This window comes from Clupea harengus, chromosome 10 (genome assembly GCF_900700415.2).
Source record: "Clupea harengus chromosome 10, Ch_v2.0.2, whole genome shotgun sequence".
NCBI lineage: Eukaryota > Metazoa > Chordata > Actinopteri > Clupeiformes > Clupeidae > Clupea > Clupea harengus.
Window position 1 is genome coordinate 4,327,535 of NC_045161.1, and position 18,671 is coordinate 4,346,205.

Here is an 18,671-nt window from a genome sequence, read left to right on the forward strand (position 1 = left end):
TTAAAGGTTTCTGGGGGAGGGGTTATGACTCGGACAAAAACTCACTGAGCTTTAAAGGCATATTGACAACAAGAATCTTTTATCATTATTGGGAACTTTTAACTTTGGCACCTTGAAGGGAAGCAACCATCAAATTGGACTATAAGCTTTTTCTCTGGATACTAAATTCTTGATGCATGCCTTAGCACAGTAAAATGTTTTATGTACACAATGCATGTTATTAGTTGTAAATAGTAAATCAAAAAACATATATGAGTATTTGCTTCCTGTCTCTGTTCCTACACTTGGAAGGCTGTCTAATCAAACCATCCAAACTCCTGAGGTTGTAATGACAAAACGTGTGGGTATCTTCAGTACTGAAGACTAAAGCACACAGGCAACCCAGAATAACTCCAGTTACCTTAGTCATCAATCACAAGCTGTGTAATCCAATTACCTCATACCGACAGCTCATGTGTGATGATAGCGATCCTATTTTCAATGAGCAATGACCGTAAAATGGAAAATCGTTCCGATGCACACCTAAAATAGTCCAATCTTTTGTTGATGTAATTGCTGCTGCTCTGGCCAGGACACGACTAATCTAATATTCAGCTCAAATGTTGCTGTTCCGTCTTGGGTTCACACTCAGTCCTCTTGATCCTGTGGTGCTGCCCCAAACTCTGTGTGACTCATGCCCCTACTGACAGTTTGTTCCAGTCTTTTCCGGGCAGTCAGCGTGGCATCATCCACCAGCAGGGTGACCCCCCAGCCCAGCGCTGTCTCCTCCAGACAGGAGTGTGCCTGTGCGGCTGTCAAGGCCAAAGCTGGATGTCGTGGCAAAACACAGCAGAAAGCAGACTGTCCGACTGCCCTTTCCTTTCAGTTTTAATCACGACCTGCACCTACCACCACCCTGGGAGAAACGATATGCCCATGTACTGAGCATTCAAGGGAAAAACATTTAGATTTGTGTTGTTGCTATGAATACAGAGTCTTGCCATGTTGCGAGAGACTTGAGTGCGGTTTCAAGGACTTGTTTTATGAAATCTCAGATTGTGACTCAAAAACATACACTGAGGTAATGATTTTCGACTCTTATAGTAAATAAAACTGGAGTGGAGATTTTTCAGAAAAGATGTCTTCACATCCCTCCATGTAAATCGCCTTCATAAATCCTCTGGCTACAAAGGGGACCTGGGCTGTGGGTTTGAAATTACAGCAATTTAGACCACTATTATCAAACACATGTTTTTTTTTACTGTGGAAGCTAAAAGGTGAACCTATTATTGCTAGAAGCTACACAGATTAGACATGATTAACATTTCAACAATACAAGTCTGTTCATGAAAAACATTTCCATTACTCTACCTTTGGATTCATTTTTGCTTTGAAAGGCCAGAGGCCCTAAGCCTGACAACTCTTGTGGTCTTGTTTAGAAAGCAGCTGTGAAGCGTGCTTCAGACACAATACAAAACTGCAAAATCATGACATCATGGAACTGTTTTACATGTAGCATGTGGGTACACTGAACACAGCAACCACAATTCTTCATAAAAATAAGCTGCTATTAACTCAGCAGTGTGGTTTCTATGCTCTGGTGATATTACAAAATAAAATCACAGGTATTTATTACAGTACAGGTTCTTTTGACAGTAAAAAGCATAAGGAGACTTTTGTATATTAAAAAAAGACATATTTATTCCGTAAATATAACTGTTTTCATTAACATCAGCAATTCATTACTTTCACTGCCAGGAGCGTACAATACCAGTAACTGAACTTTTATCTTTTTTTTTTTCTCAACATGGTTAAAAACAAACAAGGAAGTGGCTAGTTGACATTGCATCTAGTCCCAAGTATTCCCATGTATCAACTGATTGTTATTGCTAATGAGTCATTTAGGGCAAGACAAGATATGTTTGCTACATAACAGGTGTATGATAAATATATGAAATGTGTAGCGGAACCTCGCCAACAATGTGGCCAAACTCTGCTGGCGTTCATGACGTAAAGTGACAAATCTGTGATCAGAACCCATGGAGCACAAATTATTTGATGCCCTGGACATCACACCTGCAATGCATGTGCTGAAAAATAAATGTGACGTACCAACATAATTTAAAAACCTCAAAAGTGTACCTCAGTAGAAAATGATGCTCGTTTGTCTAATTTATCAGATATGCATCCTTCAGCAGCAGCGCTTCAGCAACCTCTTTGAATGCTTGCGGTCATGCTTCAGAATATCATCAAGGTACAGTTGAGTAGCTGCAAATTCAAGTATCTTGTGAAAAGAGACTTAGTAGGCTACAGCTCCCAGATTTCAGTCAATGAGAGTGCTATATCCCTTAGTGAGTTCCCCCCACCACAAAAGCCATCACTTATATACTGTGAGTTTGGCTCATCAAGGGTTTTTTCCACATGCGTGCTGATATCAAAAGAGAGAGAGAGAGAGATGTTACTGTGTCGATAGCAAATTTAAAACGGTTGTCTCAACGACCATCTACTAATCCCCTGGTGCACCAAGGTGAAGCTTTTTCTGTGTGGTGGGGGACCTCGAGGCCTCCACGGCTGAGGCGAAGGCAGGTTAGAATCTATCTCGGCTGATCGCTGCCTTCTTGCAATGGGATGATGAACCGCACACACACATACAGCACAGTCAACAAAGTGGTTAGTAACCAAAAGAAAAACCAAGAGAACAGAAGCACACAGGGAAAAAAGCATGCTAATAGAATGATGATTGACAAGATGATGGATAGGGGAGAAGAAAAAGTATGCATTGCACAACAGATTACAAAACAACAAAGAGAAATCATGAAAAAAAAAAAATCAATGTGCAGGTCACATAAGTTTCAGGTTGATATGTAGGAGTACCATAGTGAGCTATGAGGGCCATTCTTCCACCTGCACACCAGAGCACAGGCCTGGGTGGGCTGTTCATGGGCTGACGTCATTCACCGCCCCAACTAGAGTGCTAAATGCGCTCATATTTCATACCTTGAAAAATCAGGTATTTCAAAAAACACAGAAGATATGGCTTTTTTTTTTTGTTTGTTTTGTTTTTTAAATGGGCTGTCTACGGTACTTTCCCCAGGAAAGATTTGCAGCCCATCAGTCATTTAGTGGAAGCAGCAGTAACCTAGAGTAGCACCACCACAATCCTCTGTGTCTGTTTCCTACTCACACTCTCTCTCTCTCTAGATGAGATAAATCCTTTGGTCTTCTGTGCCATTATGATTCCCTTCCTGTGTTTGCATGAAGTCGGTGAGTGAGAGGTGTGTTGATTGTGTTGCCTCAGGGGGTCAGTCACATTCTTCAGGTGTGAGTTTATTCTGGCTGAGGTGAGGCTGGTGAGAGAGCTGAAGAGGCCAGCCTTGGTCCGGGCACACTGGGCAGCGCCCGCTGTGGGCTGGCAGGCGGGGGGCGCAGGCTACAGGCCTCCGGGGCACTAGTAATGAGTGGCCTCGATGGGCGAGAGGGTCAAGATGCTCCTGTCGTTGGAGTAGTATGGATCCGAGTTGCTCCACGATCTAAAAGCATCAAGGACAATTGAGGACAGGTGAGGCTTGTGCAGGGGAAGTTGGGACAGGTCTGTGTCTGTGTGTGTGTGTGTGTGTGTGTGTGTGTGTGTGTGTGTGTGTGTGTGTGTGTGTGTGTGTGTGTGTGTGTGTGGACCGGTGAGGCTTGTGCTGGGGCAGTTTGGATAGGTCCGTGTCTGTGTGTGTGTTTTTGCCTGAAACTGTACGCAGAGCACTGGGGACGCCTAAAAGTGCACCTGCTGCTCAATCCCAGTGCGTGTGTGTGTGTGTGTGAACTAAATACTGACACTGCTGACTGACTGACTTTCCTATCCGGCCTGAACAGACAGAGTGGCGTCCAGGATAGCAGGCTGGCATTGGGCAATGCCAGGTAAGGAGGATAGCACCTGCCTGCAGCCTGAGCCACAGTGATAGCAGAAGTGGCCTGATCCTCTCTCTCTCTCTCTCTCTCTCTCTACCCCTAAGCCATTGCAGCACTGACCGCTTCTCGACCCTAAGAGTTTGACCTGTGGGAGACCACAAGCACACAGCATTCCACAAAAACCAAAAGCAAGAGGTGAATGAGGAGATATGTTAGTACAGAATGAGGCAACATGGGTGAGCTGAACACACAGTACAAAGCTTCCTCTGGAAGAACATACATGCTACATTCCTGGTGACCGCTTCATTAAAGTAGCCTACAACAGTTACAGTACAGAACAATCATTCAGTACAGTAAGGATATAGTAACTCTGTGGTAAATATATGAAATAAAGTACATCGGGGCTCGTATTCACGAAGCATTCGGTCTTACCACGTAGAGTACTCCTAAAGTTGCGCTAAAAGTTCCTACGAGTTTTCTCCAACATCCTATTCACAAAGCTGCCGAGACCAACTTTACCTAAGGAAAAGCGAGCTATGCTAAGCTAAGATAGCCCGCGAGTTGGTCATTTTTTATAATGATGTGGTCCTTTGAAGTAACAACACATACGTAAGTTAGCATAGCAGGTAACATAGCAGGTAAGCAGTGGTTGTACAAGAGCACGCAGCCTCTCCCATTCACGTATGCGAGTCAAAACACTTCCCTGCGAATCGCTAGGACCCTTTTTAACGGGGTTAACGGGTTTTGCTGTTCCAGGTCTTCCCGTGTCTATGGGTAGGAGTTCTCTCGATTACTCTTAGTCAACAAAAAATAAAGAAATAGGAGACCCAATGTTAGGACTGCCACCATCATTATTTTTAAAGGAGTTTCAACTAAATTGGCAAGTTAGGAGCCACTTTTAGCCTTAGCCTGAGATGCTTTGTGAATACGGGCCCAGATAGGCCTATATATCAACTATCTTTTCATTATACATTTGCTAATAGCGTACAAAAATAGCTAATGCATTTTAAATATAAGGGGATATACATCTGTAGTAGCATAGTATAAAATCTAATAGCATCCATATACAAATCCTATTTGATAGGCTTTGAGTTTCGGAGGTTTACACAGATAGAAGAAAGGCACATAGCCCGTCACACATACTCTGCTGAATGTATACATTACTACATTGACCACCAGGGGGCCCGTGTGAGAGCGTCTGTCTATCTGAGGGACTCGCTCTTCTAGTTTTCTGCAGAGTGATGTCATGCATCCTCTCTAAAGAGACTGGAGTGGATATGGGGATTAGGACGCTCGTCTTTGGGTTATGCCTCGTGCGTGGCCACAGATGCTCTCGTTTACCACAGTGAGGGGGAAATAACGTGACATTCCAACAAGATAAACGACATCATCATGCAACAAATCTATCATCCACTCCTCTCTGTGACAACAGACAACCGGTTTAAGAGCTCGTGGAAGGGGATAGAAAGAAAAGAAAGAAATATCAAGCTTCGTTTTTAGGTGGTTTTTGCCCAGTGAAATCCATTGATTTGTCAACTTCACCAGAAAATAGAAGCAAGAACAAGCGATGCAAGCAGTGCAATAGATTTGATTGAAATAACTGATGATGACTGGTCCCATCTACACAGCATAGAGCCCAGTGACACACTGCAGTGGTCGTGACACACACACACACACACACACTCACTCACTCACTTGATCCTAGCTGCACAATCAGCGCGGGGAAGGGAAGACAGGGGAGGCTATGAGGAAATTGGAATGCATCTGGGTTGGACAGAGTGACCAGAGATCCCCCCCCTACACACACACACACACACACACACACACACACACACACACACACACACACACACACACACACACTGGTTAAACAGCATACAAAATACCAAAGGCATTTCTCATGCAGTATGTCAGGCATATTTGTTCATCTCCCTTTTCTTGGTAAGGCTTGAAGTTGTAAGTAAAAACAACGACAACAACAAAAAAAGCTGAATATATTCACTGTCTTTTAAAAACAAATCGATAGTTTCCCATGTCCCTCTAAAAACACCTCATTCTCACATGCACTCTGATGATGTGGTCCCCTGGTGATTTTTTTTTGTTTTGAGGTGGGGGGGGGGGGGGGGGAAACCAACAGGGCATCAGCTTCCGGATTAGGCGTCTCTGCTCGGCCGCCGTTGCCATGGGCAACATGCCTCCTCACGCATATGGTGGCAGTGCTCTAGCAGTAAGGCTGTAACAGCGTTTTGTTTTTGTTTTTGTTTTGTTCAGGTTCTGGTCTGGTCTCACAGCTATAGGAGCACAAACAGTCAGCTGCCGTTGACATTCCAGCAGGACCGAAAAGCCAGAGAGACCGAAGGAGGGCATCACATGTGCATGCTGTCATCGACATGGAACACTATGCAACTTTGGCAAGGCAAAGGACTAGGAAATGCGTCCCTCCCTCCCTCCCATCCCATCCCATCCCATCCCATCCCACACACATAAACACATACAACAACAAAGTGGCACACTTGGGAATGTTTGGCAGACAGGGGTTATGTCATGGTCCTCATCGAGTGCTGTGTGCATTTCACCACAATTACATTTGCATGACTGAACTCACACAAAACTGGTCATTCATAGTGGAGTCTAAAAAAACACGGGACCACGACATTCTGTGGCACACAGACCCATTGAGCAGCTAACAAAGGCGCAGGAGCTGCAGAACAGAACACAACTCGAACAGGGGACAGTGACTATTAACTGGAGAGTGAGCAGACAGGGAGAACAGCAGGCACACAAGAAAGGCAGCAGTAAGAGAAGACCTCAGGCTTCGGAAAAAGGTTGCAGGGCAGGCAAAGACACATTTTGGCAGGACTACAGGAGACAACAGAGAGACTTGTGGCTTTCAAAAGATACTCGAGGTGCAAGCATGGCCCCAGCTAAAGCCTATCTATGAATGTGGCCAAGCAGGCATGCCAATCTTTCAAAAGCTTTTAGAACATACAAAAAACACAAGGGATCACTAAGAAGGCAAGTTAGTGCACCGCATCCCCATTCATCACGCCTCTCCATCCTTTCTAGCAGAAGTCTTCACAGGTTTCATTTAAACATACGGGGCAGGGCAGGGCTGGGGCTCTGAAACGGACCCCGCTTTTTGCTACAGGGTTTGTGTGGTGCTGGTGGGGGTGTTCTGTTCCCACTCTAAAGGAATGTGTGTGTTGGGTGGTGCTGAGGGGGGAACTCAGTCCATAAACCCAGTGTGTGTGTGTGTGTGTGTGTGTGTGTGAGTATGTGTGTGTGTGAGTGTGTGTGTGTGAGTGTGTGTGGTTTTTGGGGTTCTGATATGCTCAGGTCCCCAGTGGGATTAACTGGTCAAGCTTCAGCTTCTAGGGCTTACAGCCACGAGAGCGGCTCTGAAATAGCCTCTCCTTCACGTGTATCTATGTGTGTGTGTGTGTGTGTGTGTGTGTGTGTGTGTGTGTGTGTGTGTGTGTGTGTGTGTGTGTGTGTGTGTGTGTGTGTGTTCTATTTTTAGAAGGGAGGCTAGTCTCCGAGCGCAGGCGCCTCGTCGCACTCCAGCTTGTAGTTGATGCGGTTGCAGCAGAGGATAGAGAGAGAGCGTTCGCACCTGCCGGCCCTGGGAGGCGCGCAGCGGCCCATCAACCGCTCCACCAGCCGGCCCAGCCGGACGCGGACGCCCGGCCCCTCCTGCTCCTCCGGGCCGACGCAGCGCAGGGAGTCCAGGCAGCTGACTGAGCCCTGCTGGACCTCAGCAAGCTGCAGAGAGAGAGAGAGAGAGAGAGAGAGAGCGAGAGAGAGAGAGGAAGAGAGAGGGAAAGGGAGAGGAAGAGAGAGAGAGAGCGCGAGAGAGAGAGGAAGAGAGAGAGAGAGAGAGATTGAGAGAGGGAAAGGGAGAGAGAGAGAGAGAGAGAGAGAGAGAGAGAGGAAGAGAGAGAGAGAGAGAGGGAGAGAAAGGGAGAAAGGGAGAGAGAGAGAGAGAGAGAAGGGGGGGGGGGAGCAATACAAAGATCAGTCTCGTAAAGATGGTGGAGATCACAGCTGACATCAAACACAGACAGGTCAAGAACAGAAAGTAATCCCACCCAAATAACAGGCTTCAAGCTCTACTACACTGGTGGAGGTGGTGGTGGTGGTGGTGGTGGTGATGCACAACTCATGATGTCAGGACACACAGATGACTAACCCAGGACAGAGCAACATGGAGGGAGAGAATAAATAATAATAACAACAAAAGAGAAATAAACCATCAAATCAATAAAGAGGTCTTCTTCAAGGCAAGGTCATCCTTAGCCTTGGTGCGACCGCGCCCCCTTATCAAATTACAGCCATTTATCTCAATGCACTGTGCTGTCAAAACATCGCTCTGAGGCTCCATGTCTAAAGTCAGATCAGAGAACACACCAGACGTCTTCAGCCACGTCTCTCGTACGAGAGCACAATACGGCAAAGGAAAACAAGCAGATATAAATCGGCCATTACACCGAGCGTGAAGCAAACTCAATTCTTGGATCTGATCTCTTTGCGGCAACCTCTGTTGTTTTTTTTACCCTGACTGTGCATTTCTGATGACCAGAAGGGACCTCACTGTTGTCGATACTTGCAGTCCCTGTTTTATCTTGCAGAGCTAAACAAGTCTTCCAACAACTGTGATGGAACTTTGAATAATGCATTAAGGGTGATGTGGCAGGAGAAGCACACAGTTGCGCCGGCTCTGTTTAAGCGCTGGGGTGACGAGCACATAGATCCCTTCCCTATGGGCCTCGGAATGCAGCTATAATGGACACACTCCATCAGGACACAAAGTCATCAAGACTGGCAGACCAATGATGGAGCATTGCAGAGTAGATTTCCTTTACAGCAGGAAGAGGTCAAAGGGGAACATTCAGAATGACAAGCAATTCTTCGACCTGGGCCTGGGAGATATTGGGTGAGTGGTTTGATGGGTCGTTCATAGAGTACAGAGCAGACATACCCTGTCCCTGAAAATAAATCTATAACTCTTGAGAGTTATGGTTATGTAGGGTAACGGTAAGAGACATGAGGATGTTTGGATATATGAGACACGATGTCTTACTAGTATGGTAGATCAGCTGGTGTGAGAGATACACGTCATACACAAGTCACCCTTAAGATACGGTTAGCCTAGAGACCTCTCCGTTAAATACTGGGCTCAAGCCGAGTGAGACTCTCCAGGGCTCCATGTCACACTGATTACTATGAGAAGACGTGTGGGAAGACGGATGAAAAACATGACCTTCACAGTGGACATTAATGAGTTATTTCACAAACTTCAGGTCAAAGAAATGTCACACGATCTTCTCTATGAGCGACAACAAAGACACTGGGACACAGTACACAACATAATGGAATAACACTACATAGGGGAACAAAATTAAAAAAAAGGAGTTGATGAAAACATTTATTTTTTCATAAACAAGCTTTTTTGCAAAGACAGAGAAATGAAAGAAAAGAACATAAAAAAATTATATGAATATGAAAGGTTTGTAGTGCACAGCTTGGATATGGTTACGTCAACAGAACAATGAATGAATGAATGAATGGAACAATCATGGTAATTAACAATGAAAGATGTGAACACCATGAAGCAGACAGCCTTAGAAAAGAAAGATTACTGATCTGTTAAGAATGAGGAGAGAGACATCATGAGTGGTTACAGGTGGGGCACATGGGGATATGAGTCCATGTGTATGACAACAAAAACACAACAAAAACATCAAAACAAAAAACAAATAACAACTCCAAACAAAAAAAAAAGTCCATGCCAGCATTCCCACCCACCCACGGTTGGCCCTGCCCCCCACCCCTGCCCGCCAGGCGAGAGTTCGCCCTGTGCCTGGCCAATGGTGAGCCATGACGGGGTGAGGGGGCACCCCACAGAGACACAAACTGGGCCGGTACTACCTAGGGGAGGATAGGGCTGCACCGAGGGCGGGGGGAGGAGAAGCAGCTAGCAGTTGCCAATTGTCCTCCCCTCTGTTCCTGCTTTGAGCAGAGTCATATTCTGAGCGGACTGAAACCTTATCCTCTTCCATCTGGAAGGACAAAACAATGCGTTAAGTCTCCCAAACGGAAGAAAGAAAGAAACTAAAATGACAGGAGGAGAAAAAAAGTTACGAGCATGAAAACGCCTCCCTGGCCAAAGCTGAAATATTGGGCAGTCGTCAGACTGATGTCAATTATATGAAGAAACCATGAAGATGCCACAACATGGCTTCATCGGTATAAGATCTGGCCAAAACTCATCAGACTTTGGGAGAGTGGATGTGTCCAACTTCGTTAGTCTGACAGGTTAGACAAGCAAAGGCCATCTCCTTGTGTTTTAAAACTGATTGAAGGACGTGTCAGCATTCATATTCGAGAGAAGTTCAAAGAATTCATATGAAATTAAATTATCCAGACTGATCCTTGAATCAACAGCTGGACTAGGGAACGTTTTCTCTGCTCATTTGCGAAATGAAACCAACGAGTCTGTCACGGAGCATGCTGTCTCGAGTGGAAACTTGGCAGCACATGCACGACGGCCTCCATCAGCACAGCGTCCACTCAAAGCCATTCAGAAGACATTCACAACAGTGACCAAAACACAACACATTACCAGCACCACATGCCTTAAGGTGGCCTTTGAATGCACATTAGTCTACGGGCATTACAACCAGCACTGTGTGTGCTCCACAGGCCAAACAAACACCAAACCACAGCACAGGTGCCCTCTCAGTGGGCCATGCAGGAGTCACATGACATGACATGACATGACATTAACCCGTGGTTCCATGTTCACCACTGACTAAGAATAGACATGCATGGGGTTAGAGAGGACTCGTGGTCCAGAGTTCCCACAGCTCACGCTTGCATGCAAAGTGCAACAAGCACCACCTTTCTCTCTTTCCCTCGCTAACTGTCCCTACATCACGCTTGCGCTTGCTTTCTTTCTTTCTTTCCCTCCCTCGTTCATCTTCTCGTCTTAAGGCTGGTTAAGTTGGTCCATGGCATGCAGACGATACTGGGGCAGTAAGGGCTGGGGGGTGGGGGGGTTAGGGGGAGGAGGGGCCGGTCCTCCTACTCTACCTAATCTTGCCCAGCTGATTCTTGGCCCTGGAAAGGGGCTGCAGGGCGATGAAGTCATCACCTATGGCAACGCGGTTGGAGTACATCTATCAGAGGAGAGGAAGGCGGAACACACACACACATAACATCAGTAGAGAGAGAGAGAGAGAGAGAGAGAGAGAGAGAGAGAGAGAGAGAGACACACAAAGAGAAACAACATGGAGATTGGGTATGGGTGTGTTTGTGTAATTGGACACTGTAACAGAGCTGAGGAGTGGAAGCAGGAACAGAGTGTGTCAGTAGAGAGTGTGAGGAAGACAAGGCAGAGCCAGAGGGAAGAATTACAGAGGGAAGGAGAGAAGGTGTGCGTGTGTGTGCGTGTGTGTGACTGTGTGTGTGTGTGTGTGTGTGTGTGTGGGTGCAGAGTCCAAAATTAACACCTGTCGAACTCGGTACATCATCCACAGGTGTCTGGGAGTATATTTATTATTTCACATGAAAGCTAGCTCACTAGCGGCCCTTGCCTTTGTTTTCGAAGCGAGGCGTGTGTGGGTGGTGTTACATGGAAACTTGCCTGAGAGCGCAAGTCTCACACATGAGAGCTAACAAACCTCATCTGATCAAAATGAGAGAGGAACATTTTTGTGACAGGTGGCCTTTTGACGATGATGCTCTGGCACCAAGAGATTTGTCACAAATCAGAGCTAAGATAGTGACTGGCATGTATGTTTGCATGGCATGGGTCTCTCTATTAATACTATACACTCAGTCTCTACCTGTTCAATACACTCACACACTCATATAGAGGAAGTGAACACATCAATTGATTAAGTTCGGATCCTTTGGTTGATTTTAAATTCAAGTTCTAAATTTGATCTTTCAATAATGGTCTCTTTTAATGTTATGCTGCTCAGTAAACTTGCTCACTTTATGGTTTAGATAATCATTTTGGATGCTGTACACATGTCTGTATATGTGTTTTGGGGGGGGGGGAGGAGGGGGAAAGGCTCAGTGTAAAAAAGAGTGTGTGAGTGAGCAAGAGAAACGATACACAATGGAACGACATAGAAACAGTATATGGTGCGTCTCTCACACAAAGGGCCTGTTTGCACTTGTATTTTTTTTTTTTTCAAATACGTCTTGGGCGATCAGATCAGCGCTAAATACAAATGTGAACGCACACCACATATCTTTTGTAGTGTAAACGCTAATGGGTCCAGACAAGGGATTAGCGAAACGTAGGCGGTAACGAAATCTGAACACAAGTGGTCAGCTGGACACCTTGGGGACACAAGATGGATACAGGCGTAAATGGCAAAGTGTCTCGGCTGTCCACTTGAGACCTGATCGCCCAAGACTCATTTTAAAAGCAAGTGTAAACAGGGCCAAAGATACACGCAAACACACACACACACATGGCCAGGCCACTCACAAACAGCCTGCGACCTGCCTGAGAAAGAAGAGCTCACTGTGACAGGAAACAAAGTACACAGAGAGAGAGGGAGAGAGGGAGAGAGAGATAGAGTGAGAGAGTGAGCGAGCGAGCGAGCGAGCGAGGCCTGGACAGAGGGTGAGAGAGCAAACGAGTGAGAGTGTGTTTTCCAGGATCGAGTGTCATCTGCAGTGCCGAAGCCCCCAGGTTCGCTGACACGGCAGCGTTTGAAAGATCTCCCTCTCAGGACCGCGGACAAAGGGCTGACTGGAACGTGGGAACAAAAAAAAAACAGGCTGCAGCCCATTCAGCCTCGCTCATTCAGAGCAGGCCTGAGAGGCTCGGGCTCGGGCTCAGGCTCGCCTCCACCCCACTGAGTCAACGGAGCCGCTCCACCCTCATCCTCCACAGATCCACTTACATTTACAACAACGGGAGGGAAAATAGCAAACAAGAAAAAAACAAACACATCCACTGGACCACTTGGTGTTGGATTGTGAGATGGGAAAATCATGACTCGCTCAGAAAACTACTGTGTGGTGTGAGTAACTCATCCTGCAGTCGATCTTTGGTCTTGGAGCTCAAGAAAACAGCTCTCTCCCTGGTAGGAGTACTTTATAAATCAATCTCCCCCTTGAGACTGCAGCAGCTGAGGTCCAGCAGTTCTAACGCTGGCCTCCCACTGTTCTGCTAGGTGTGCACCCCTGCTCAAACTGGATGAAGGCACTGTAAGGGCCTGACTAGTGAGAAGCCATGCATTTGTTGGCGTGAGTTTGTAAGTGTGGTTTTGCCTGTGTGTTGCATGCATGTCGTGTTTGTTTGTGCTCTGCCATAGCAGCTGCTGTAGCCACCATCCGCGGTCATGTTAAGTTCACACCACTCACCACAAATGTGGCCTCGTGCATATTATTATTATTAGGACTCAGGGCAGCGCAGGTCTTGACTCAACCAGAGGCAGTGCCACGGAGAGCTCCGCACCCAGCTGAAGCCAGTGCCAGTGCCAGTGTCAGTGCCAGTGCCAGAGCAGTGAGGGGCTTATGCCAACGTGGTGTGGGCGGGTGGGTGGGTGTGGGGGTTAGACTCTGTCGAATCCTACCTGAGATTTCTGGGTGCTGGTGGGCTGTAGGTGCCGATAGAGCACCTTCTTTATGACATCAGGGAACAGGCAGCCCGTCACGATGATGATGATGGCGAACCAGGCCGAGCCACTGGACAACAGCTGGACGAAGACGAAGTACATGTCCTGCGTGTGGAGGAACGGCCTGTGGCCAGAACAGGCACACAGGCAAACAAATGCACACACACAGGCAAGCACACACACACACACACACACACACACACACACACACACACACACACACACACACACACACACACACACACCCCATCTGGGTTAAGGAAAGGGAGGGGTGTAATTTGATTGGCTGTTGAGTTCATATATCAACAAGCCTTTGTGAAACCAAAACCAAATCGCGGACTGCATCTTTGAGATCGACTTCTTCTAGCCCTCCAGTTCAAATCTATACAATTACACTATGTGTATCTGGATCAGTTCTTTATTGTGCATCTGAGAAGATCCACATGGGAGCGTTAGGGAGGCAAGGATGCTATGCTGTGACATTACATCACTGTGAGATGCAATCATGTACGAGACAATGGAGTTCCTGAGGAGATCTTATGATCATTGATGTGGTCACAGTATGTATATGTACAATGTGAGGAGGGGGGCCGGCCATACCAGATGATGCCCCCATAAAACAAGGAGAAGATGAAATAGAAAGCGATGGAGCCCCAGGTGACAAAGTGGTGAATCCACGTCCAGAAGTGGGTCTCCAAGGCCAGCTGAGGGGAGAGGGGAAGAGAGCAGCAATGTGAACAAAAACAGAAATGAGAAAGGGATTTTATTTTCTTGGTAAATAACTGGGAAGTTTCACTCACACACACACACACACAGACACACACACACACACAGACACACACACACACACACACACACACACACACACACACACAGACACACACACACACACTCGATCGATCCGCACCTTCAGTGTGACTGTGATGACCATGACTGTGAAAACCATCGTTCCAAACGTCCAGTTTCCAAACATCTGAAAATAGTTGGACAGAAACCGAAATGTTTCAGATACTTGACATTGCATTAACCACACACACATCTCTCTCTCCCCCTAAACACACACTCACACACACACACACACACACACATACACTCCATTCAGACGGCCCCACCAGATGCCGACACGTCAGAGGACAGCTGCACTCCTACAAACTGCCTCCAGGCCCTCACTATCAGGAGGTTGCCAAGCCATTTAGAGGGCGAGGGCAACACTTCTATGAGCGCTGGGATCCGTCTGCAGTCATGCAAAGGCAAAGGAGCGCTTCTCCAACTCCCCTGCCACCCGGTAACACTCTGCCTTACAAACGTGTGTGTGTGTGTGTGGCATGGCATCAAAGGAGTACCGATCGGGTATAAACACTTAAGCAGCAATGATGAAGCAGTATGACTGAGAGACGGCTGTGAATTGGTTAAAAGAGAGACATGCAAAACAACTATAGGAATCCAACTCTTACCAGTTGTCTGTTAGCTCTGAATATCTGAAGACATGCATGGCGTGAAAAAGAGAAGGAAGAAAGAGAAAAAACAAAGAAAGGAATAAAAAGGACAGGCGAAAAAGAGAGACATCCCAAACAACCAGTCCCCAAGAAAAAAATGAAATGGTCCCACCACCAACACCACCACCACACCACCACCACCACAGTCACAGTCACAGTAACAGTAACAGCCTGGCACAAGAATAGCAGAGACTGAACGGCCGTGCCTCTGTTGCGGCTCCACATCATCTTGGTTGTTTCACTGAAATTGCGACTGGAGGGATCGATATTGTGCTCCACTCGCTGTGCTGGTCTCTAAAGCAATGCTCAATCAATATTTGCCTTGTTGGGGCGAAGGAGGCAAGGGCCGGCGTTGCCAAGGTTTCATGGCCAAGAGTGACAGGGCACTCACAGAGACACTGCTTTCTCGATCCAGCACAGAGATGGCAGGGTAACCTTTGCTCACAGCCAATCTTCAATGGTGCCATTTCGTCCTCTTTTCATTCAATTTCAGCACCAGCCTATTCCTTCCTATCGGTCCTCATCAAGGCAATATATAGGAGGGCAAGACGAAGGCCTCTACATTTAATTTTGTATTGATTTTTCGTCCTCTTCATTTTAAATCCCGCCATGTAATAGCAGATGTTCAATACTCTACAGGTTATTGGCAACACGCAGGCACCACAGTATTTGCCCCCTGTCCTCTAACATTAGACACGTACAGAGAGCCACAGAGAGTGGTTTGAAGCACACATGCACAGACTGAGGAACACAGAGCTGCCCTGAGCCCAACCCATCCCCAACCCTCCAGTGAACCAGTGAACTTGCTCTTGAAACAGTTTGAGTAAGAAGTGATTAGAGAGCAGGCATGCAGACGCAGAGAGACCCCCCCCCCCCCCCCCACCAAGAGCGTGGTGTACCCCCCCCTCCCCCCACCTCACCTGCCCGTTGCCCAAGAGCGTGGTGTCCCCCCCCCTCCCCCCACCTCACCTGCCCGTTGCCCAAGAGCGTGGTGTACCCCCCCTCCCCCACCTCACCTGCCCGTTGCCCAAGAGCGTGGTGTCCTTCCCCCCCCCACCTCACCTGCCCGTTGCCCAAGAGCGTGGTGTACCCCCCCCTCCCCCACACCTCACCTGCCCGTTGCCCAAGAGCGTGGTGTCCTCCCCCATCAGGATGTAGGAGCCGAAGAAGAAGACGAAGGCGTGGCAGAAGCCCAGCATGGTCCAGTAGAGGAACGTCTTGAAGGAGAGCATGGAGTTTTTGCTGATGTCCCTGCAGGATCGGTACAGTTAATGAGGGGGCGGCCCAACAGGGAGCAGTGTTAACCGCTCTCACGGTGCAGCTTTATTAAGGGCCATAGGTTACTGTGAGGCAGGGCGGAGAGGCTATCAGTGCTAGCGTAGCGTAGCGTAGCGTACCTGTACAGCGCTGGGTGGCTCTGCAGCACGTGCGGGTGGACGAGCTGCTCAAACAGACTGTAGACCAGGATGGGCAGCGAGGTGAAGCAGATGTTGTAGAGTGTCAGATAGACACTGTCATAAAGAGTCTGCCAAACACAGCACAGACAGACAGACAGTCAGTGTGGGGACAGGAAATGGGCTGTTAACAGGGGTCAGGGGGTCAAACCTCTATCACAAGACAAATACGGTTTCTGACAGATGGAAATATAAGGATGTTGATAAGGATCATGACACATTGGCCACAAAATGTCATTTCAACAAAAACAAAATTGTCCTTTCAGTACGTTTAATTACAATGTCAAACTTTAGCAGAAGGAGAGAGGATTCCTGTCACTTTCTTTTCCACAGCTCACAGTTCAGCTGAACTACACATAGGCATGGGCTTACTTTGGGTGTGTTGACAGTCCAACACTGATCACTTCACAACAAAACGACAGCAAGGGACAAGCCAGAGGCACGGTCACAAGTGATGACACACAGATAAAAAAACACACTTACTTGTTGTGAAAACAGACAGAAGAACTGGTATAAAAACTGGGGCGTGATAAAACACACATTCTAAAAAAGAAACACAAAGAAACATTGAAACGTTTCCATCAAGGTTCAAGCCACAAAATGCACACAGAGACACATAAAATACATTCACACACTTACACAAACACACTAGACACTCACCTTGTAGAAAAAATACTGCACCAGGGTGGCTATTCTTATGTAATAGAAGTGGCCGTGCACAAGCAGCAGTTTGGAAAGGAACCTAAACCTTGCGATTGCATAGTCACTGTTTCTGACTGCCTGTCTGCCCTCTTTTCCCATAATACCTGTGGAGATTCAGAATCGCAATTAATTATGTGCTGCTCAAGTTCACAGAATAAAAGGCTTCATGAGATCCTTGAAACACTTGAGTCTATAAGCCTTAATTGGCTCAATGGCTTCTTTAAAGACAACTAGTGTACGGCTGATAACAAAGAGCGCCTTGACAGACCTCTCATCATTGGCTTTTAAATAAAGTATTCTTTAGGAGATTATTTCCCCTTGCTGTACTAGTGCACTCATGCTGTAAGCCTCTCTTCTGTATAATAAAACCTGTCAGTAATCACTGGCGATGCCAGAGAAGCAGGTAGCCTGCATTTAGTCACAGGGAAGACAGACATTCTCCTGTGGTTGAGTGTCAAGCAGAGAGCCAATGCACTAAACATTTCACCCAGCTGTGACATCGCTACGGCTGCTGCTCACCTATGCCAACATGGGCCTCCTGAATCATGCTGACATCATTGGCTCCGTCACCAATGGCCAGAGTGATGGGCTTCTCTGGAGAAGTCTTCAGCAGACGCACCACCTGTCAATCACAGCAGAGCCATTAACACAGGCGCTGAGGAAAGCGTGGGGCTGTGTGAGGCAATTAGACAGCTGGTGGGAACAACAGTGGGTATGTGAGAGATTTGGAGAGCAGCATGCAAGTCATTGATGAAAACGTGTGTGTGTGTGTGTGTGTGTGTGTGTGTGTTTGTGTGTGTGTCTTGGACCACTGGATCATGTGAACCAGCTGACAGTGTGTAAGGCTTAAATGTGTGTGTGTGTGTGTGTGTGTGTGTGTGTGTGTGTGTGTGTGTGTGTTTGTCTCTTGGGCCACTGGATCATGTGAACCAGCTGACAGTGTGTAAGGCTTAAATGCGTGTGTGTGTGTGTGTGTGTGTTTGTCTCTTGGGCCACCGGATCATGTGAACCAGCTGACAGTGTGTAAGGCTTACATGTGTGTGTGTGTTTGTGTGTGTGTGTGTGTGTGTGTGTGTGTGTGTGTGTGTGTGTGTATGTGTGTGTGTGTGTGGACAGGTATGAGAAATTGACCGCGGGTATGAGTAATGTGTTACTTGCCTTGGCTTTCTGCAGAGGGGCCATCCTGCAGCAGAGCACGGCAGAGCAGTTTTTGGACACGTCCATGAAGAGTTTCTCGTGCTCCCGCAAGGCCAGAGACAGGCTCGCCCCGTCCACCACCAGGCCGTGCTGGATCACATGGTCCTCTTTGATCCTGTGCCAGTGTGTGGGGTGGGGTGAAGGAGAAACAGAAGAAACAGTGTGTGTCAGTGTGTGTGATTAAGAGTATGAGATATGTATGAGAGAGAGAGAGAAAGAAAGAAAGAAAGAAAGAAAGAAAGAAAGAAAGAGAGAGAAAATGTATAATGGACAGCCCTTCATTTAGTGAGAAAAATCAGCTA

At 47.1% G+C, this 18,671-nt stretch overlaps 1 protein-coding gene across 5 annotated transcripts in view; it reads right to left on the reverse strand.

Annotated features, from left to right (window-relative positions):
- Nucleotides 1-1,658: 1,658 nt before the first annotated feature.
- atp11b (ATPase phospholipid transporting 11B (putative)) overlaps nucleotides 1,659-18,671 on the reverse strand; it is a 48,786-nt gene continuing 31,773 nt past the window's right edge. The window contains exons 20-32 of one of the 5 annotated variants that reach the window (XM_031575062.2): nucleotides 18,331-18,484; nucleotides 17,692-17,794; nucleotides 17,131-17,276; nucleotides 16,954-17,013; nucleotides 16,414-16,541; nucleotides 16,129-16,267; nucleotides 14,975-14,998; nucleotides 14,428-14,493; nucleotides 14,121-14,224; nucleotides 13,479-13,644; nucleotides 9,808-9,938; nucleotides 7,493-7,641; nucleotides 1,659-3,509 (exon numbers count right to left, since the gene is read on the reverse strand). In XM_031575062.2, the coding sequence (XP_031430922.1) occupies nucleotides 7,524-7,641; nucleotides 9,808-9,938; nucleotides 13,479-13,644; nucleotides 14,121-14,224; nucleotides 14,428-14,493; nucleotides 14,975-14,998; nucleotides 16,129-16,267; nucleotides 16,414-16,541; nucleotides 16,954-17,013; nucleotides 17,131-17,276; nucleotides 17,692-17,794; nucleotides 18,331-18,484 (1,339 nt within the window). In that variant the 3' untranslated portion in view covers nucleotides 1,659-3,509; nucleotides 7,493-7,523. Of the gene's footprint in view, nucleotides 3,510-7,492; nucleotides 7,642-9,807; nucleotides 9,939-10,971; nucleotides 11,058-13,478; nucleotides 13,645-14,120; nucleotides 14,225-14,427; nucleotides 14,494-14,974; nucleotides 14,999-16,128; nucleotides 16,268-16,413; nucleotides 16,542-16,953; nucleotides 17,014-17,130; nucleotides 17,277-17,691; nucleotides 17,795-18,330; nucleotides 18,485-18,671 lie in introns of those variants that run through there. The other 4 variants (XM_031575064.2, XM_031575063.2, XM_031575066.2 and 1 more) reach the window with 4 other exon arrangements.